The 22,997-nt window shown below is 38.8% G+C and overlaps 1 protein-coding gene and 1 long non-coding RNA gene across 16 annotated transcripts in view; both read left to right on the top strand.

Moving 5' to 3' along the window:
* Positions 1 to 22,997, top strand: part of JAKMIP1 (janus kinase and microtubule interacting protein 1) — a 381,847-nt gene that overhangs the window by 141,564 nt on the left and 217,286 nt on the right. For 14 of the 15 annotated variants that reach the window (XM_038400934.2, XM_038400923.2, XM_038400933.2 and 11 more), the window contains one exon: positions 11,243 to 11,737. The exons of the other annotated variant lie outside the window; for it this stretch is intronic. In XM_038400934.2, the coding sequence (XP_038256862.1) occupies positions 11,243 to 11,737 (495 nt within the window). The remainder of the gene's footprint in view (positions 1 to 11,242; positions 11,738 to 22,997) is intronic. 15 annotated transcript variants of the gene reach the window in all.
* On the top strand, positions 11,967 to 16,777 carry LOC122459703. The gene is made up of 2 exons (XR_006280552.1): positions 11,967 to 14,796; positions 15,517 to 16,777. It is a non-coding gene; the product is annotated as an uncharacterized LOC122459703 (long non-coding RNA).

Below are 22,997 nucleotides of genomic sequence, written 5' to 3'. Positions count from 1 at the left end.
AACCTGACCAGTGGTTAGAGGCAGGATGTATTGAAAAAGATGGGATATTCTGATTTGGTAGTTCTATGTTTGTGTCTTGTAAACCTACATTCTCAATCCTTAGTAAAATAATGGGGAGGGGGGAAAACAAGAGGGTACTTGTAAGCATCTGAAGGGTCATAAAATATTGAAAATAAGCAGAAAATTATAAAGAATAAATAAGGCCAGCCTCATTTTGATTATAATGTAAAATTAGTAGATGAAGGGAATACAGTAGATTTGATCATCAGATTTCTGGAACAGTAACACATGATTCAGTTGGGTGTGGCGGAAGGGTTATGGTCCAAGGATTGATGGACTTCTTTGTTAGGAAGAGCATGTAATGAAGCACATTAATTAAGCTCACAGATGGTACGAAGTTGGTATGGATAGAGATACAACACAATGGGACCGAAAAGCATTACAAATATTGCCAGGGATAACAATATAAAATTCAAGCCAGTACCTCTGGGGGAAGATATTAACACTCCCACACACTCGGAGGGAGGGAGATAATGAGTAGGTCATAATTCCAAAAGAGACCTGGAGGTGCTGGAGAACAGGAAATTAGATGATATTGCAGTGCAGTATGAAACAATTTCTAATAATTTTTAGTCCAAAGGTGAGCTAGGTTCCTCACAAAAAATACACTGCCCCATGTGAGATTGTGTACCGATTCTTAAAATCTGTAGTAGGAAGCCCAACTGCAAGGGCTTAGTAAGAGATTAGGAAGAAGCTTCAAAGTGAAGCAGAGAGAGATGGGCAGGTAGCTTTGGGAATAAGAGGTCCTATTTTCCTTAATTTAATAAAAGTCCCTTGTTCAGTTTTGAGCATAACGCAACTTGTTCCGTGATTCTTTGACATTGTCACATGACTCTCAAGATCTTACAATCTAAAGAGACACCAGGAAGGAGAGTGAGAAAGAATGGGAGAGAATAGGGAGAGCAGGAAAGCGAAGTTCTGGGTTGCATGTGTACATCTTGTTGGAGGTGTGGAGGTGCCACAGAGAGTACTTGTGAGCAGTGAAGTTGGGCCTGATGAGGAAAGGAATTCAGAGGAGTGTTGATGTGGTGGGAAAAGGATGGTGATAAAGGTCATATAGATAAAAGTGGGTGGCAGGGTGAGGCAAGGCTGACAGGTAAAATGACTGGCGGCAACAAGAGAGTTGTAATTGGAGGTATCTGATGGTGGGATAGAAAGTACGGGTTCTGACATCAGGAGGACTGAGGTGGTGGCAGTGTAGCTGTAAACCTATGCACTGTCTGTTGCTTCTGCCACTTTTAGCCTTGGGTTTGGAATAGAGGCATGTAGAAGGAGGTGCCTGGTACAGACTATAGGTTGGGAGGCCACTGAACTTAGAGTCTGATCTAATAGTGGAGAGGCCATGGGAGGCGAGCAGGCAGTGTCCATTAGAATATTTTCTGTAGGATTTGTGTATAAAAATTAAATTCTATAGGATGGATAATGTTTTATTTCTGATATTCTGTATGAGATCGTATACCACACTCATTATTACTGTAGTATCTGAATGCCTTCCAGGAGAACATTAAGCAGTGGGACTAACTTCTATCATGTGTTGTCTCTTATCCTCTGCCCAGGGAGAGATGTGTGCAGTGGAGTGTTTTGTTCTGGAAGTTTTAAAATATGTAATATAATACATATATATGCATGAGTGGGGCTATATAATTATGTTAAAGAAGGCAAGGTCGAAGAAATGTGCCTTGCATTTGGAGTGGAAGGTCGTGAAATTTGTGATGATCCTTAGTTTCTGAGGGAGTTCACTCCAAAGTTTTGGACCAGCACCCCAAAAAGCTGTCTCCTGTATAGACAAGATTTACCCTTACTATAGCAAGTTCCATTTTGCCAGAGGAGCAAAGTTGTCAGCCATGGTCTTCATCTTGGCCATTGAGCTCCTTGAAGGGAAGGACTGAGATCTTGACCTTGGTTCAGTATCCTATGGGAAGCCTGTGTCAGGAGCGGAGATAGGTTTGATATGTTTGTGGTACCCAGTGTTGCTGAGGAGATGTTTCAGTGTTCTCTACCAGCTGGTCCCTAGGGCCTGAGTGCTACATACCCAACAATACTGCATTGCTGTTATGCAGCCAAGAGATGACAAAGGTGTGAATAACTGAGACCAGGCCATTTTTTGCCAGGATGGGATGAGGTCTTCTAGACAACCAGAGATGATAGAAAGTGTTATTGGCAGATAATGGTATGTGAGCACTCAACATCGTCAAGGAATCCAGAAGCACTACTAAACTATGGACTGAATTGACCAATTGTGGGTGTGTACCTTCAGTTAAAAGAGACTGCTACATGTCTGTAAACCCTTCAGAATGCTTCCCTTTGTTCTATGTCTTGCTTGGGTTGCAGGAATATAACATTTAAAAAAATTAAATCCCACAGGATGGTTCAAAACCTTACAGAAAGGTTATGATTTTCTATTAAATGTAAAGGATTTGTAGAGTGATTTTTATAGAAACTCTTACATTTCTATAAAAGCCTATTGGTTTAAGTACTACTAAATTCCATAGAGAGTTTGCTGGTTCAGTGACTCCTGATGTCCTTTCTGGTCTCTCTCTAACTCAGTACATTTTAGCACCGGAACATCATAATCCAGTTCTAGATGATGGACAAGAACATAAAAAAGGCCATACTGGGTCAGACCAAAGATCCATCCAGCCCAGTATCCTGTCTACTGACAATGGCCAATAGCAGGTGCCCCAGAGGGAGTGAACCTAACAGGTAATGATCTAGTGATCTCTCTCCTGCCATCCATCTCCACCCTCTGACAAACAGAGGCTGGGGACACCATTCCTTACCCACCCTGGCTAATGGTAACTCATGTTTTTATATACCTCTATCATATCCCCCCTTAGTCTCCTCTTTTCCAAGCTGAAAAGTCCTAGCCTCTTTAATCTCTCCTCATATGGGGCTCGTTCCATACCCCTAATCATTTTAGTTGCCCTTTTCGGAACCTTTTCTAATGTCAGTATATCTTTTTTGAGATGAGGGGACCACATCTATATGCAGTATACAAGATGTGGGTGTACCATGGATTTATGTAAAGGCAATAAGATAGTCTCTCTCTCTTATTCTTGATCCCTTTTTTAATGATTCCTAACATCCCATTTGCTTTTTTGACTGCCGCTGCACACTGCATGGACATTTTCAGAGAACTATCCACCATGACTCCAAGATCTCTTTCCTGATTAGTTGTAGCTAACTTAGCCCCCATCATACTGTATGTATAGTTGGGGTTATTTTTTCCAATGTGCAGTACTTTACATTTATCCACATTAAATTTCATTTGCCGTTTTGTGAGATCTCTTTGAAGATCTTCACAGTCTGCTTTTGGTCTATCTTGAGCAGTTTAGTATCATCTGCAAACTTGTCACCTCACTCTTTACCCCTTTCTCCAGATCATTTATGAATAAGTTGAATAGGATTGGTCCTAGGACTGACCCTTGGGGAACACCAGTAGTTACCCCTCTCCATTCTGAAAATTTACTATTTATTCCTTCCCTTTGTTCCATGTCTTTTAACCAGTTCGCAATCCATGAAAGGATCTTCCCTCTTATCCCATGACAACTTAATTTACTTAAGAGCCTTTGGTGAGGGACCTTGTCAAAGGCTTTCTGGAAATCTAAGTGCACTATGTTCACTGGATCCCCCTTGTCCGCATGTTTGTTGACTCCCTCAGAGAACATTAATAGATTAGTAAGACATGATCTCCCTTTACAGAAACCATGTTGACTTTTGCCCAATAATTTGTTCTTCTATGTGTCTGACAATTTTATTCTTTACTATTGTTTCAACTAATTTGCCTGGTATGGGACGTTAGACTTACTGGTCTGTAATTGCCAGGATCGCCTCTAGAGCCCTTCTTAAATATTGGCGTTACATTAGCTGTCTTCCAGTCATTGGGTTCAGTAGCTGGTTTAAAGCACAGATTACAAACCATAGTTAACAGTTCTGCAATTTCACATTTGAGTTCTTTCAGAACTCTTGGGTGAATGCCATCTGGTCCCCGTGCCTTGTTACTGTTAAATTTCTCAATTAATTCCAAAACCTCATCTAGTAACACTTCAGTCTGTGACAATTCCTCAGATAATTGATCACATCTCTTGGTAATCTGTCCCCATGGTTAATCATTCTCATTTTCAAAATTTGCAACCTATTTCCAATTTGAACTTCCTCACTCAGCTGTTCTTGCTTCCAGCTATAATGCCATAGCAATATGGTACTCCATTTTAAAGTGCATCCTGGAATTCTTGACAATGTAGGCTATAAGTCATCCAGGGTCCCAAGGCTGAGCTGAGTAATTGCCCATATAGAGACAGAAAGGGGAGAGCTTTTAGCTTCTCTAGGGGTACCTCTTTGTACTTTGCTCCGCTATGTGGTAGGGTTTTTGAGTGTCCTTCACTCTGGCTTGGGTTACTTGGCACTTGGTCTTCATCCTTGTGCCACATACCACCATGATAGAGATGCTACAATCACTCCAAAGCAACATCCTTGATGAATCTCTGCTTTCTCATTCTCCATGGATTCCAGACATGGGAGGCCATTCTGCAGACAATGTGTGATTGATTCTCTTCCAAGAGCAATTCCTTTCAGCATAAAGCCAACTCCTTTGAAAAGATCAAACAAAACAGCTTCTTTGATTGGACTGGAACAGCTGCAGTTTCAGTGTGATCAATGTGGGTGTAAAACCGTATTTCATCAAAGCCTTTCTTGGTGGCCTAGCGACAGCTTATTAGAGTTCAGATCCTCAGCTTAATTCCTCAACCCTCAAGCTGGCATCAGCAAGGTAGCTGCTATGTAGGTCCTGAAAACAGTGTCTGCTAGCCAGCAACCGAGTAGAAGTGATGGACCCCAAATGAAGCATTATTGCAATACTGGACCTTTTGAAGGTGGTTACTGGGGAAGGACAAAGGTGAGAAAAAGGGGCAATTTTCTATTAAATGTATAGGCATTTTAGAGTGATTTTTATAGAAACTCTTACATTTCTGTAGAAACCTATTGGTTTAAGTCCTGTTAAATTCCATAGGGAGGGCAAGCTTGCAAACCTACAATATATTGAATTCCAGAACTGCATTGCAATTTGGCTTTGAATGTCCAGCAGCACACAGTTAATTTCAGAATGTTTTCACATTTAATTCAGTAGGAAATGAGTGGGCTCAGCACCTTGCTGGATAGAGCCCTATGAAATTATGCATAACAGTAAAATAAAATTTTAAGAAGATAACAATAGTACATGTCACATTAATAGAACAGAAGGACTGTTATTCATTGTGGATATCTTTAGTAAGAAACATTATGATCCGATCCTGCCAGGTGCTAAGCGTCCTGTGCATGATCATGAATCGAATCATTGGGAGTTGATGATTCACAACAGCTTACCGGAGATGCTCAGCAATTTGCAAGGTCAGGCCAAAGATGCACTGTTTAGCTAGGGCCCAATCCTGCTCCCATTAAACTCACTGAAAATTTTGTTATTGATTGATTTTAGAGGAAGCAGGATTGAGTTTTTACTGATTTGATTTTGGGAGACAGGTGTTGAAAAGAGAGAGACGATAATTCATCCCTGTTCTTGCGTTGTTATTGTGACCCTTGTAATGTTATTAATTATAAATCAGCAACATAGTAAAAAATTACTCATTTCAGAGCATTTCACATACTTTAATGTATTAAGCTTTTCAGGATAGCTTATTTTCAATAAATGTTCCTTTATTTCAGAGAACCCATGATTTAGTCATTAGTGGGCTATTTGATATTTCCTGTCCTGTTGCATACAGTTAGAGGTTAATTAATAAAGTTTATGTAAGAAATCGTGTTAAGGCTCTGGGCGCATGTTAAAAGATAGAGAATACATAAAATATATTCTAAGTTTTGGCTTTAAGGTTCAGGGCATGTCTACATTACAGTCCTAAGTCAACCTATGTTAAGTCGACTTGCAGCCACAGCCGTGATTACTGCAGTGGCTGATATCCATCATACCCTCCTGTCGATGGTGCTTTTCCTCACCAGGAGCACTTCCACCAACTGACGAGGGGCAGTGTGGGGAGCTGGGAGCCAGGGCTTTCAGTTCTGTGCTCTCAGCTGGGAGCAGGGGGCAGGCATCTGGGCTTCTCAGCTTTCTGAGCAGGGAGCCTCTGGGCAGCAGCCCAGCTGGGAGTGGGGAGCCATGGCAGTCAGGTTCTAGGATTGCGCTGTGAAATTGACAGGACGTGAAATTGACAAGACAGTCAACAGCCGATGTAAGTAGCACAGTGTCTAGACAGACGCTGCATTGCCCTAACTACACCGACATAAGCGCTACACCTCTTATGGAGGTGGAGTTAGTGTGTCAGTGTAGTATGGCACTTAGATTCGTGGGACAAGGCTGTGGTGTGTACATTGACATAATTAGGTCAACATAAGCTGCCTTATGTTGACCTAACTGTATAGTGTAGACCACGATAATATTGATAATTTTTAAGCAATTTTCTATTTTTATCAACTTAAGTTTTCACAATTCCACAAAAGTACGGGTTTTAAGCATTTTTTTATTTTTACCAATTTAAAATTTCAGTTTCAGAAAATTATGGGGGGGTTGGACAATACTTATTTAATGACAGCAGATGTTGAGATTCAAAAAATTGAGACTTTATAACCGTTAAAACACAAATTATCAACATCACATATCAAAATATACAAAATAAAGATCCTTAAATCAAACTCTATTAGTTCTGAAGCAGCATTTTTCTTAATTTGCTTATCTGTAAAGTTTGGTTGTTATTGATGGAAATGTTTGTGTGTGTGTAGAGTGAAATCAACATTTATTAATCTTTATCAATAAAAATCTAATCCTTTCAAATCTACTCATTCTATAAACTTTTCCATATGAAAAAATTTTTGGAAGCTTATTGATCAGTCTGCCTGTAGCTGGATCAATACAACAATAACCTGGAGCATAGAGATAAGCTTTGTCCCTCATCTGCAGGGAAGACGGACATGTTTCTGAGATCCCAGCACAAGTTATCAAATTGCAGTCCATCTGTATCTGAAAATATGAGTATTTAATTCACATTAAAATGGGTGAAATTACAATATTACATGATAAATAGTTTTATTCATTATTTTTTTGAAACTGGTGAATATTTAAAAGTATCGGTTTCTTTAGTATAATTTGGCTAGCATTGCTTCTAAAATAATTATGGAAAGATACAAGCTTTTATTCATAGTGTGTGATTTTAGTTCTGCTGTGTAGTCTGTCGTATAACCTAATGTTCGTTAATCTGGTTTGGAAATGCATTGTGTGAACCACAGCCTCTAAACTGTTGTTGACTTTAATGATGATTGTGTCAAGTGTGGTCAGTACAAAGTCAGTATGTTTACCACTCTATTCAAGCCCTGGTTTTAGTGGAAAGTATTCCTTCAAAAGTCGGTGTTGGTTTATGATGTATTAAACTGTGGTGTATTAAAACTGTTAAAATTACACACTATCGCCTTGAATTCTCAGAGGTTTTCTTGTTCCTGCTTCCAAGCTAGGTTGCTCTGAGGGAAGTGTGTGATCTAGGTATTTCAGCAGTCAGTCTGCAAAGATGCAGTTTAAAGCAAGATGGGGTGAGTTTTGCCTCTCTGCCTTAGTGAGTAGTCTATTCTCTCTCTCTCTCTGGTTCTTATGTGTTAAAGTTCTGGATTTTAAGAACTAAAGTAATGTTACGTTGCAACCTTCCTGAAAATTTTAAGTTTTTATTTAACTTCTCTGTTTGTAAGCCTTGAACATGACACAAATATTAATTGAATTCTAAGTTGATAGTCCAAAAAGTTGTCCTAAAGTGATCTCGTTTATCCAGGATGGCTGTTGCTGTCCCTGTGAGAGCTCTGCTATTGTTTAATTGATTCACATTTAGAGCCTAAGCCAGTGCCTGCTGTAGTCAATGGAAAGACTGCTGTTTACTTCAGTGAGCATTGGATCAGGCCGTTCATGTGCTGGCAGAAAATAAGTGAAGCTGGTGTACACATTTTGTGTAATGAAGCATACAGACTGGAGATTTTAGTTGTTGGGGAAAGCTATTGCACTTGATTTAAAAATGACCTTAAATGGACAATAATGCCCTTGCCTCCTGGCCATCCTGATGGACAGTAGCTCACTTAAATGTCTGACAATGTATTGTATAGGGTAATTATGTCAAGAATGAAGTGTTTTTTAAATGCAAGTTAAAACGAGAGAAAAATATAGACGTAGTTCAAGTCACAGTGAGGATTTTAATTATTTTTATAGAGGATAAAACAATATATATAACTTATGTGCCTGAGCAAGTAGGCAGCTATGATAACTATGAAAAATGTTTGTAAATGAACAGACCCCAATGGTTATATTGATTTATTTTGTCTTTCACATGTGCAAATGGCTTGTAAAGGGAAACAAAACTGGAATCACATATTCTTCAAGTGTGTAGTCTGTGGGTTAAAGAAAATGTTTCTTTCAGACGTTGTCCAAACCTAAACATATACAGATTAACATAAAAATGTGTAAGACAGGCAAGGAAGAATGACCTTTAGCATTCTTTTGCTGAAAATCTAGTTATTGCTTTGGCATCATTGTTTTATCTACATGCATAGGCTAAAGATTTAATTTACAAAGGCCAGTAGAGTAGATGTTCAAATCAGTGATGTCCAGGGTGAAAAACATCTTTTTTTTATTAGCTGCGGATGTCTTGACAAATTTGTCAGCTTCAGTTTATAGTACATGGGTCCATGCACACATAGTACTGTCTCTCTTGAATTAAAAAAACAATTTCCCCACGAGACTTAGGCCACTAAATCCAAAAGGCATTTTTGAAAATGGGATGTAGGCTCCTAAGTAACTTTGGCCCTCCTTGCTGCTTCTGCTGGCTAAAATAAGCTAAGCCAGCCTGGCTTCCTCTCTGCTTAGTCTATGGAGGGTAAATTCTGTTTGGAAACATGTATTTCAAGACTTAATTTCTCAGTTGTTAATAAATTCTCTTGGACGCCATCACACTCAGGACTACTTTAGGTTAAAAACTACCCTTCACCTGCAATATATGAATAAGACTGATTTTTAACTACTGTATGTCTTAGGAAATTGTTGCAACTGATTTATCCATGGGACAGTGTAGGTTTTCTTTGTTTTGTTTTAACAAGATTCTATGAACTTTCTTTTTCCATCCCTAAAATAATAGCTGTGATATATTTAAATCAGTGTGGGACTAGTCCCAGTTGTCAAATTTGGATGCCTAAATCAGTCTTTATTTCTACATTTGGCCATTTAGATTAGTGGATACGTGAATAAATACCTAATCTGAGGTCTAAGGTTTATTTTAAGCCCACATGCAAAACTAGGTGGCCTCAATTAAGCATGGAAGTTTGAAAACTGGACTTGTTGATTACAGTCTTGGAAATAAATATCATCCCTACATCCCTATCAGCTTTTGAAGATGCAATTACATATGGATAAAACGTAATTGGGGTAAACCAAGATATGTGATCTATTTCCAATAATGAGATATATTATTCTAGGGCAATATTCTTTTCTCTTTGCATCTGTTAGGCAGTTTCTTGGTGTAAGATGATAGTGTTGGTGCAGTAAAATCCTGCTCTAACGTACCTGGTTTAGAATTTTATTGCATACCTAGCTTTGGCTACAGCTGTCATAATCAGTGTTTATTCCATTAATAGTGTTTTAACTCACTTTCAGCGTTAGTTTTTCGTTCCCCTGCTGTGCAATAACTTCATTCTAGCAGAAGCACCACGTTGTGTGCATGTTTATAGTGTCATTCAAGAGCACAGGTCTTTGAATTCTCTGCTGTTCTGTGACTTTGCATTAGATTACAGAATCATATGCTGTGCCTATGTTGTGGCCTTCATTGTGATGGAGATAGCAGGAGTGTGTTACTGACAGTGATCATGTTGGAATATTTTATACTGGGCCAAATAAGCTTCTGTAGGGGAAGCAAACTTTTTTTCTGAACTAGTGTATAATTCCACATAGAAAAAGCATCACCATTCATGCAACCTTCTGAGTGTCGTCATAATGAGGTTTCATCACAGTGTGCATTGATATAATAGAATATAATACTGCTTTTAACTCTTACAGACCTTGGCCTACATTTTAAAAAGTGTCTAGTGCTTTTCGATGCCTCAATTTTTAGGTGCCCAATCTGAAACACCTTGAAGGGGCCTGATGTTCCAAAAGCTGTGAGTACCAGGTCTCTGAAAATCAGGCCTCTTTAAGGTGGGTTTCTCGAACTTAGTAAATGAAATTGTAGGCCCTAGTTTTCAGCTTTTACCTCTGAAATCTCACCCTACCAACAGGAGCCTTTCCTCCTTTGTAGTTCCTGCTCCTTTCTTCATCCCTTGATCGAGAGATTATTTCTCACCCCCTCAGCAGTAAGATGAGGAATAGGGGTCTTGTAGTAAAAGCAATGGACCAAAACTCAGCAGTTCTGGGTTAAATTCCCTGCTCTGTCACAGGCTTCCTATGTGAATTTAGGCAAGTAATTTAATCTCTCTGTGCGTCAGCTTCCCATCTATAAAATGAGCATAATATTTCTCAACAGAATAAGAGTGTTGTGAGGATAAATTAGTCTAAGGGTTTTTAAATTCTGAAACAATATGCACACCATAGAAAAAGCAAATAAGTTATCCACCACTCCGTCAAGCACTGGAATGCTTTCTGACATTCCCCCCACAAACAAAGAGGCTTCCTAATTCTCCATAATTCCAGCACCACTCTCCCCATCTGACCCATTTCTCTAAACTGGTTCCAGCCCCAAGGGAGCAGTCAAGAACTGGCAGCTTGCGGTGATTGGGTCACATCAAGAAAATAGGCTCTGGCAATAGATTTTAGTGGAGGGAGTCAGGAGAAAACAGGATTCACTTTTCCTGAGTCATATCTTGCCATGCCTTCTAACAGTAAGAAATGATCAGCCAGTAGAGTGCCCCCTAGTGGATTGCTAAAAACCCTGGAAATTCTTCGTCCATTTTACATGTTAAAAGAAAATATGCCAGTTTCCTAAGGGTGAAAATATATTAGATTTTGGTTGGAGAGAGGCCCAAGCTACAATGTTTGGATCCAAATGCAAACTTTCCCTGATTTTGAGGTGCTCAGATCTAGTTTTTCCATTTTATAGCAATGGCACCTGGGATGGTATGTTTTGGAGAGTCAGCATCACGAGCAGTCATGTTAAACCAAGTTTTATTTATTATGTTCCAGGTGGGTAAACTGAGAGAGAGAATCCAGGAAGTCAAACAAGAAAGAGAGCAGGAGCAGCACAAGCACACTGCCTACATCTCTGACCTGAAGGCTAAACTCCATGAGGAGAAAATGAAGGAACTCCAGGCTGTCAGGGAGCTGCTTATCCGGCAGCATGAGCAGGAAGTAGCTCGTATGGTAAAAATAAAAGAGAGTGAAATACAACGCTTGCAGTCGACGGTGAACGTGCTGCGAGATGGGGCAGCCGACAAAGTGAAAACCGCATTGCTAAATGAAGCCAGGGAAGAAGCTCGGAAAGGATTTGATTGTGAACGTATAAAGGTGCAGCAGGAGATATTAGAGCTGAAGTCTGGTAAAAAGCAGCTTGAAGAAGCTTTGAACAATATTATGCAGGCAGATAAAATGAAGGCTGCTGATCTGCGCATGGCTTATCAGTCCCATCAAGATGAGGTTAATAGAATAAAGCGTGAATGTGAGAGGGATATCCGCAGGCTGGTAAGCTTAATTAAACAATAAATATATTTCAGTTTACAGCAGCTATTAGAACATTATTGTGCTGCCCATGAAAGATATCGGAGTCTGGTTTGAAGCATATTTAATCGTTTATTGTTTGGATAATAAACACCCTATTCCCACTTCTTTCTTTTCCTGCAGAACAGAGGAGTATTGGCTCCACCCCAATCCACTCCACACCCCAGTCTACAGCATTACATCCTGTCACATAAAGAGAGTGGAAGTACCAAACCCCTGCCGTATGTTTCCACTCAAGAGATACAAGTTATTGGGTAGCTTTCTCTTCCTCTTTGCCTGAAATTCCTTTCCTTACAAGACCTTCTCTATTGAAGGATTCAAGATGTGTTCACTCTGCAGAGCAGAGGTACCCTTTCTGTGATGGACGTGCTAGCTATTTCAGGTACAGCGTACATGCTGCAGCAGTCTGTCTTTATGGGAACCGCTCTGGCAGAGTGAAGAGAAGATAGTTCCTTCTGCTTCCAAAGTATTGCCCATATCAATCACTTTCTTGAAGTAATAAGGATCATTGCCCCTTGTCACTTGTTCTTGGTACTCCTTTAAAGGGCAGAGGTGTTAGTGTGGGCCCAGGGTAACAGAGCTTTTCCTCCATTATAAGATTCACCATAGACAGCAACCTTCCCCTTATGAACAAAACAGAAGTTAAGTAATGTATCCAACCGTACTGATCCAAACCACTACATTTTACACTAGTGATACTGCCATGTTTGGGCAAATTACGACACAATAGTAGACTTACAGTAATATATAATGAAAAGGCCGTTCTATTTGGCATCATGATATTTTGCATGTATGGAGTGTTGAGATTTGGTTACTAAAATGAATTAAAATGATGATAAGAATGCAAATACCATGCAAGATAAATTATAAAAGAGGAATAGTCTCTCCTTGAATGGAGTACAGAACAACAGGTTAGTCATTCCACACTCACACACACACTCTCTCTCTCTCTCTCTCTCACTCTCTCTCTCCTGCAGTTACTTTGTCCCTTAAGTCAGTTGATTATTGACAGGCTATTGGGTGCTACAACTTACTAAGAATGCTCTAAAGGTTGTCAGGCCTTAGACTTTAGTAAGCATAATTACCTTTTCATATGTCTTTCCCAGTCTCTTAAAATCTGGCAATCCTAAAAACAGGGCTACAGAGTACAGGAGTTGAAGTCCAAATTATTCTAAGTGATCACATGACATAATACATAGAACTTGCATACTCTGTCTCCATGAGAACACAAGGTTCTTGTTGATTTCTGTATCCTTGCTTGGAAGAAAACAGATAAATAGTGCTAGGGGAGGGAGGACACAGCACATACTGCATGTGCACACTCCCTCAGAATAAAACAATTTTACGTCTAACATCCTTGGCAGTGTCCTTTTTTACTATTAGAAGATCAAGTTTTAAATAGGCAGAACAGTAATAGAACAGAAGCAGAGTCAGTGTTTCTGCAGGGTTGTCTGCAGTGATGATCTGACAATGATTATAGAAATGGCAAAAGCCTGCAACATTACTCATATATGTCATTTGTAACATAACCACAGTAAGCCCCACCCACAACTGATGGAGCCTCTTGGTCTTCTCTGAGTGAGAACCATAAGATACCTTTCCAGCTTCATGGTAGTTAAGGTTCTGCAAACAGAATACCTAGTCCATCTTGCTCAGGTTTCCAACAACTGAAAACATCTTGTTATTGAATTACAATTAGGCCAGAATTTTTACTAGCACAAAATCAGTTGGATAAGCTCCACTGACGTATGTAAAACAAGACAAAACAGGAATTAGTAGCCTTTCTTAAATACTCGGCAGAGTCTCAACATGATATGAAATTGGTTAGGTGTTCTGAATGGGGTTAGTTCCATAGTCTTGCTTCAGTTTTTAGTTTAAATAGCAGCTCATGGTTGGTGGTGAAATATTTTTCTTTTCATTGTAATACTTCCTCCTAACTTTGGAGACACCCCAAATGCCTTCCCCTTTTTCCGTTTAGCAAAAAAGAATGTTTGCCTGCCTTTCTAATGAAGGTCATAAATCTGGTTTGGGTGTGGGAGGATATTTCATTTATTTCCCTTTTTCTGCACAAGCATCAATAATGTCAGCACAGGTCTGAAAATGAGATTCAATTTGTGCACTGTTTGCTTTCATGTCTTGCTGTTTAGCAACAGTACAGAGCACTGCACTCTAATAAGGCTCACCCAATGCTTTAGGGCCAGGACTGGCCTGAGAGTAAAGGATAAAACTTAGGATTCAAAATCTGACTGCCTTATAGTCATTTAAATATAACAAGGTACTGGACAAATACATGCTTTATCTTGATGAGGGTTTTCTCATATATGGTAAAAAGCTAGTCTCTCACTTCCAGTTTTCAAGACTGATTTTTGACACCCTCAAGTAATTTCAGTCCAAGCATTTGGCTTCTCTTATTTGCAACCAAGAAAACTAATACGAAAGAAGATAAGACAATATCCACCCATTGTCTATCGATCATGTTGGCTATTATCTGAAAACAAGCAAGCAGACTGTACATACAATAAAAAAGTTGTATTAATTTTTTATTGAAGGTGTGGACCTTGCAAGCTGTTGAAAATGAGCTTTGAAAACTGGATAATGAGCTTTCATATATGTACAGATATTAAAATTAAATTTGTCACATAAGCAATGCTTCTATAGACTCCTGCTGACCTATAAAAAGTAGTCATAAAATAATATTTTAAAATAAATTCTTTATCAAAGTTTTGCTCATATATCAATGCTATTCAAATAACTGATTTCAGACACAAGCAATAGAAATGTTTTAATTATTTAAAAAAAATTCCTATGGAAACTGTTTTTAAAAAGCAGACATTCTCTTGCAAAATGTGGAATTCAAACACTGCAGCTCATCTTAGCTAATGTATGAGAACCTGAAAATGAAATTTACTAGAAACAAACTGGAGAGATGAAACTGGAAAGTTTTTTCATTGCCCTAGCAGAGAGAAATAGGATGAGGAGACAACATGAATAGCAATAAGAAAATCAGCTGCAGTGTATGTATTGTGACACAGCTCTGTCCTTGCCTCCGTGGGTCCCACATTTCCTGGCAGATTTACTAGCCTCAGAGGCTCACTGTGACCCTCCACGTAACCTTTCTTTCTCTAGAGACAAGGGTCACAGTCTACTGAGCCATTTTCATCATAAGCCAGTGAGGGAGGTGAGGTGAAATTATCCTTCCTTGCACAGTTTCTGTTGTCTCCCAGTCTCAGTGATTAATCAGGGGGCAAAGGTGGGGGGAGCCCGGGCCCACCCTCTCCTCTGGGCTCCAGCCCAGGGACCCTAATAGTATCAGCTATGGTAGCTGATCTTTTAGAAACATGACAGTACAATTCCCTGGGCTACTTCCCCCACAGCAGCCCTCACTTCCTCAAGCTCCACTTCACCCTTACCTCAGGGCCTCCTTCCTTGTGCCTGATATAGTGTGTACTACTCAGCCTCTCCAACCGTGCAACTTCTTCCCACAGCTCCTGACATGCACCCCCACCTGACTAACTGGGAGACTTTTAACTAGTTTCAGCTAGCCCCTGATTGGCTTCAGGTGTCCCAATCAACCTGGCCTTCTCCCTGCCTTCTGGAAAGTTCTTAATTGGCCCCAGGTGTCTTAATTGACCTGGAGCAGCTGCCATTTCAGTTATCCTGGTACCAGCGATTTGTTTAGCCTGGAGCTAATATATCTATCTCCCACTACTCTTCCATAGCCATCTGGCCTTGCCCCGTCACAGAATTTGTAACAATTTAAAATGGTATTTTAAAAATTGTAACCTAATATCCCTAGTCTACGTTATCTAACATATCTAAGTACTTATATTCCCCAGTCACTGAAGTATGTGAACAACATCCAAATAATTAAAATTGGAAATAACAATGTTTATACATAACTCAGCTGTCAGACATCTTTAGTAAAGTGAAAAATACAAGCTGCCTTCTCTGGAACTGTAGACTATGGCTCAGATTTTTCAAACAGATGTGCGCAAAGCCATGTTTGCACTTTTGTGTAGATGCAGCTTCAATGTGGAAATCCTCTGAACTGTAGTTGCAAATCAGGGTTGTGGAGGCATGCATGCACCTACATGCGTAACCCCAGTGTGCGTGTGTGCTTGCAAGTTTTGCATATCTAAGTTAAAGCAAAAGTGTCCGTAAACTTTTGTGCATGCCTTTTGAAAATGTCAGTCCATGCTGAAAATCAAAAGGTGCCCTTTACCAGTGTTGACCTTTGGACATTGACCTGATCTTGGGAGATACATACCTGAGAATAAATGGTAATCTATATGTTAGACTAAATTAAGCTGCTTAAGAAACGCTATAATGAAAGAAGGGGAACACAATAAAACAAAATAGGCTTTACAATAAGCTTATTTAAGGCCCAGTAGTGTTATAATGGTTATCATGATGTTTAGGAAGGACTGGCAGTTAACATAAATTAGCTTAAGTATTTGACCTAATGTCATAAGGTTTGTAGGAACTTTTGCAATATGTAGCTTTTGATAAATGAGAACAGCTCAGAAAGACAAAACAACAGATTTTGGTGTATTTTAGTATGTGTAATTGTGAATTTAACCACACTGATACACTAGAAATATTGGGAAACGTATTTATGCACATGTTTGGTGTCAACAATTGGAACCCCAGTTACGGTTTCCCAGACAGCCGTACATGGACTAAAGGCCAGAAAACAATCTAAATATGATCCCCAGACATGCGTGGTCAGGAAAAGAGGATATAAAATATGGTGTTTGATTAACCTTTAGTTGGGACATTAGGGATGACAGAATGGCTAAAGTCTTTGTACTGTCAAGCCCACTCATACTGCTCTCCACGTACTTCCCCTATTCACTTCCAAGAGTCTCCATAAGGCTGTGAGTATGCACAGTGTAGGGGGTTCTTTGTTTATATTTATCTTGCTTTATTATATTTTTCTCTGAGTTCTATTTTACTTGTATATTCTAAGTACTAAATAAAGTCCTCATGTTTCTATGCAATTCACCAATCTCATCTCCTATAATAAATGTATGTAGTAGCCCGGGTAAAGAACCTGTTGTTAGTGACTTGTGCAATTTGCACCCTACATTTATCAAAAGCTACACCAGAGAGAAGGCCACCAGCATGTTAGAGGAAAAAATTATAAATTTAGTTTCCAGATTGAGCTCTGTATTAACAGTCAGATTTCTAAGGAGATTTTTCTGTATCCATCATCACACACACCTACATCTTGGATTGGTACTGGAGAAACTTAATAGAACTCAGATTAACACTGAAGACAAAATGTTCTGTTTACTGAATTGCTTATAGAGTAGATTTTACTAAAATTAGTGTTTAATGTTTTACTCAATCTAAACTTTTAAATTATTAATTTTTAAAACATATATCTTAGTTGTTCTTACTTGAGTATCAACTAAAGCTTACACATTTTCTATTAAATCCTTTTAAGCCACTACAGCCAGACACTTGGTGAGTTTTATAGCACAATCCAAACCATTTTTGTTGACTGTGTAAAAGTGAAAGGAGATTACCATTATTGTATTTGTTGGAAAAAACAAATAAAATTTCATTCACTTTGTGACACTGGGGATACAGCTACCAGCAGGACCCTTATTAGACAGAGCAAACCTCTTTGTGTTAAAATACACAGTGGATGCTTCATGCTGCTTCCTGTGGAAAATAATACAAAGAATAGTCATTACAAATGCATTAAATTGATTTTGTCACTCACTTTGCACTCTGTTCATTTGCTGTATTATTTTAGTAAGAGGGAAGCTGAAGTATTGGTCAGTTTCACTTTATGCAGTAATATGCATAAAATTTGGGACAAGTTAGGCACACAGTTCATGTTTACGTGTGTGTGTGTGTGTGTGTGTGTGTGTGTGTGTGTGTGTTAATGAATGAATGAATGTTCATTTTGTTTCTGTTATGTGCTGAAGGTAACTAGACTTTAGTTTGTTTTTGATAGGTATTGTAATTCTTTAATAGAAAAGCCCTTATAAAGTCAGAGCTTACAATCCTTTCACATGCAAAACTCCAGTCAAACTTGGTGAGTATTATGTTCATGTAGTCCTACTAATTATCCAAGTCCCGAAAACAGCTCTGAATAAAGTAAATGGAAAAACTCGTTGATTTTGATGAGAGTAAGATTGGGCCCATGGGCCTTGATTTTCCATACATTGAATCAGGGGCAAAGCTCCTGTTAACTTCATTGGACACAGGATCAAGCTCATATTTACAAAGATTGGAATATTGAACATTAAATGAATTAGGATTTTTTGTTGCTACTGTATAATCATGCATTGTGATAACCTCACGTAATTGGTTGAACTGTAATGTGATATTACTTCACCTTCATCCCGGTAAGGAAAAAAAAAATCCTTGCTGCTATTAACTGAATCAGAGCAGAAATAATTCTTTTCAAGAGCAGCATTGATCAGCTGTGTGTCTTTGAAGCTAGATGGACAATTATTAAATATCCTTATTACCTCCAAGTCCAAAAGATCTAATTATATGAATTAGAAAGAACTTCCACTTCAGCGCCTTCACAGACAGTAGAGCTGGCCAGAGAAACTTTGACAGAACCTTACTGCATTAGAATATGTAGTTTTGTCAAAATCTAAATGCGTTGCAAAATCAGGTAGATTTTTCTGGAATTTCATTTAGATGAAAGAGGAGGGAAAAAGTTCCAACAATGTTGCAACATCCCTTTTTTACATTGTCAGAACAAAAAAAATTCAAATGTGTGTTTTGAAATGACTTTTTGTTTTTATTTTCTTAGTTTGTATTCTATTATCCATGATCATACAAATTTGTACAGATAAAAAGTATAAATTGAAATGAAACTTTTTGATTTTGTCAAAATGAAACCTTTCAGTTACTTGAAATAAATAAATAAAAATTTGGAATTTTCCTCTGTGGCAAGTTTCAATATTTTTCAGTTTTCATTCCATTTTGTAATGAAGCTAAATTTCAAAATCTGAAAATTCTTCCTGAAAGGGAACTGCCGTTCTCCACATGGCTCTAACAGAGACTACTGTGCTTGTCTGTAACAACACAGAATAATAACATGCATATTTGTTGCACAAGTAATCAGAGTCAGTTTAGAAACTTTTGTATTCTATCCAGTTTCTTAAAGGGATAAAACTCTTGTAGATTGATACAGTATGTTCAGAGAAACTTTTTCCCTTTCTGAGCTCTCAGGTAACTATCTTTCATTTAAAAACAAAACAACACAAACACATCACTAGCAAAAGATTAACTCTCCACCAGAAACAAATGTTGTGTTTCATCCAAATCGCCTTCTAAGAAAATACTCCAGTCTCCTAATTATAGGCAAGTGAGGCAATTTGCCCCGGGCCCCACAGGGGCTCCTATGAGAATGTCTGAAATCTGAGGTCTGAGACAGGGAAGGGGCCCCTGAAATTGCTTTGCCCCAGGCCCCCTGAATCCTCTGGGCGACCCTGATTATAGGGGTTATTGTTGCATTCGATGAAGTGAGCTGTAGCTCACCAAAGCTTATGCTCAGATAAATTTGTTAGTCTCTAAGGTGCCAGAAGTACTCCTTTTCTTTTTCCTGATTATAGGGAGCCCATCATCTACACATTACATGTGTTAAATTACACCTTTAAGGTACTGCCCACACTGATGGTGGTATAGAGGCACCTTGTTCCTGTAAAAACTCCAGGAGTATAGGGGGGTCATCAGCCAATGCACCACCTTTTGACAAGGTGCACTATGCACACAAATCCTGCATGCAGCCTGCACCACTGCTTTTGAAGAGCAGGGAAGAGGCTCCTCTGGGCATTCTCCTTTCTCTGAAGCAACAGTGCTGCACTGAAGATTTTTGGTCCCTCTCAGTGCAAGGGCTACAATTGTGCCTTGCTCCTGTACCGGAGTACAAGGGGGTTTGAACGAGGATGTTCTGGGGATCCACCCCGATTTATTCAGTCATGCAGGGCTGAGCAGAGTGGAGTCCCTGGTGTACTTCTTACAGTCTTTCCCTTAAACATGTATGTCTCTCTGTCATGCACAGCTGTTTGTCAAGTGATAGCCTTCAGCTGTGGATCTTGCTATCTGTTCCAGAGACCTTCTCACAGTTACATTCCAAGGATAAACTAACCTTCTGCAAAGACCTTACTTCCTCATTTGGCATTTCATTGTTGAAATTACTAGTTGTCTAAACATTCTGAAGATTTTCACGCTTCAGCCCAGAAGCTGAAGGATAAAACATTCCACCATGACATTTTTTTACCATGAACCCAGCAGATCCAGTTGCAAGCTCCTATATTATGACTTAAGAATCCCTTTTTTATTCTTAGCATTCACACATAATACTGTCAAGGCTGGTAGGCCTGAAATGTGACTCATCTTTCATATCTCTTTACAAAGTATGTAATTCTGTATGCATCTTTCTTAACAAAAATGAATGAAGTAATGAATGAAGTCCTTAGAATGAAGTATTTTAAGTCAGGGAATCTAGATAGAAAACTGTTAGTTTTAAAAGTTTGTTGTTCTTCCTACCCCATTTCATTTTTCCCTGCCATGATCAATAGTAGTTTGGGTTTTTCTAACTTTGAACATCTTTCTCAGTGAACATAAGAATTGCCATAATATATTGGAGCAGTGGTCCATCTTTTAGTCAATATTCTGTTTCTGACAGTTGCCAGTTGCTTCAGAGAAATATGCAAGAATCCTTGTAATGAACACTTGTGGAATAACCTGCTCATCGGGAAGTTTCTACAAAACATGTCCGCATATATGCTCTTAAAGCATAAGAGCTTATATCCCATCTTAAAAAAGGGGGGTAGTAAAATTTTGGTTAAAAAAGAAATTTAAATCACTGCATGACTTGGCATTCAAGTCCCAAAGGGACTTTTGGGCACTTTTAAAAATATAACTTTGTCCATTTTTTACTGTTCCTAGATCTTGGCATTAGATGCTCTTATTTGTATTAGCAACAAAGTATGCTTTGAATACATCTACTGTAGAGAATGTCTGTTTCTACAGTCATTGCCTAGTTCACTTCCCCACTCCATATTTTGTGTTCACAACTAGTATTTATAGAATCATAGATGGCGGAGCTGAGAGGGGTCCATTTAGGTCCTCTAAGCTGTTCCCTTGCAACATAAAGGTCATTGTTCTTTATTAATTTCTTCTTTAAATGTTTTATCTGAAATCCACCTCCCTTCTTTGGTAGTCTCATCCAGCAACTAATCTGTTTCACTGTCAGGGTATCCTTATTCTTAATCTCAAGGATGTATTGTCAAGAAACATTTGACTTCTGGGAAAAGCACTGTATATTCTGTTCTACAGTTATGCATCCAATGAAGTGAGCTGTAGCTCACGAAAGCTTATGCTCAAATCAATTTGTTAGTCTCTAAGGTGCCACAAGTACTCCTTTTCTTTTTGCCAATACAGACTAACACGGCTGCTACTCTGAAAGTTGGCTTGGAGATTGCTTTGAGATGGATGAGTAGAGAGGAAGATCCTACACTTGGCAGTGCAGCACTTGGCTTTTTCCACTTTGAAAAACTGAGCATGTTATTGTCTTGGTAAATCTAGCTTTTGATTCCCTGGTAATTTGTCTTTCAACTTTGAGAGGCCAAAGTTCCTCTTTTAAAAGTCTCTTTCTTAATCTTATTGTTATCCATGCAAGTATGAGATATTTGCCAAAGAAGATCTTCTTCAGCATGGTTGTATTGAGTCTCATTCATGTTTGAAAGATGCATATTGTTGAAACATTTGTTTCTGGTTGTTTCTCCCAGTGGTTGGGGAAAAATACCTGTTCTTAGAAATCCGGTTTTGATGTTGACACAGACTACTAATGCCATCTCCTCACCAAAATGATAAAAGTTATTGCTATATTTAATAACTACCCATTTGACAATGCAACAAACGTGCTTTAAATATAAATTAGAAATGATACTTTAGAAAATTGTAATTTTAACCAACTGCACAATATTTACTCTAAAATTACATTGGAATACCCTATGCTGTGATTTTGCACTGATATACCTCTGCAGCCATTGATGGGTGACCCCTCTTTTCCCCGTAATATTACTTTGGGGTTCAGGGTGTGTAATAGATTATAGTTATAATCAAAATGAGTAATTTCAAACCAGTTTGAATCCGATGATGCCCCCCCACCTCTTCCCCCTACATCCATTATGTGCAAGTGCACTATACACTGTTATGTAAACAAAAAGATTAAAATAGTCTAAAGTCTTTCAATGCTATTAGAATGTGAGCAATGGTGAGTGCCTATATCATCCTGTTATGTGGCTTAATTGCAGGCATCATTCTTGATCTGCCAAACTGAAAAAGTGTCTTTTTGAGCTCAAAACCTAACTATCCAGATTGGAAAGAATCTTGTCAGTCATGTAATGCAACCAAATTCAGAATCCCTTATAGTGAATGAACGTTACTGTAATGGAACCACAGATTGTGGCTAAAATGCTCAAGCATTGCAGGTATTTTCTCGCGGGGAGAAGAGATGATTCTTACTCATTTGCATGAACATAAATCAGCAGTAAGTCTATTAAAGCGAATAGTGTTACACTCATGTAAGATAAGTATAATTGAGATTAGAATCAAGCACTTTGTTAAAATGCTTGTGTATTTAATTAGCATAGTACCTAACAAAGTATCCAAAGAGATTAATTCATTATAATTAAGTCACTTTAATTCTGGAACATGTTCCTTTTTTCCCTATTAAATAAAATCTGCACCACGCTGCCAGCACATTCTGCCTGTAAATTCAGTGTGACCATCTCTGGCAAGACCACTCCTGTTCAAAAGGGGATCCTCCAGTGGCATAGAGTTGGCATGCCCAGCCCTCTGCTGCTGCCAGAGGAGATGGGAGTGTCAAGACCACACCTAAGCAAAACTGATTTGATACAGTTTGGGCTCCCAGAGGCTTTTATCAGCTGATTTATGTCAGAGTAGTTAGAGGATTGGTCTAATTTATATTACGTATTGGCTGTGCACACTTGTACATGACTTGTATGTGGGCTCATGTAGCCAAGATCTAGACTACTATATGCAATATCAGAGGGCAACACTTAGCTTTTTCTCCACATGGCTATAGGCTATGTTAGACTGAATGTACAGTAGTCCCTATGGCAATGCATTAGTCTTTGTATATAATGGGGAGACAAGTAAAAATGGAAAAGTCTGTTGCTTTTTGGTCAGGGTGGAAGGAAGGCAGAAATCCTGAGGCAGT

Source organism: Dermochelys coriacea, chromosome 4, assembly GCF_009764565.3.
Source record: "Dermochelys coriacea isolate rDerCor1 chromosome 4, rDerCor1.pri.v4, whole genome shotgun sequence".
Taxonomy (NCBI): domain Eukaryota; kingdom Metazoa; phylum Chordata; order Testudines; family Dermochelyidae; genus Dermochelys; species Dermochelys coriacea.
The sequence above is the reverse complement of the archived record's forward strand: the minus strand, read 5'-3'. Positions and strand labels throughout refer to the sequence as shown.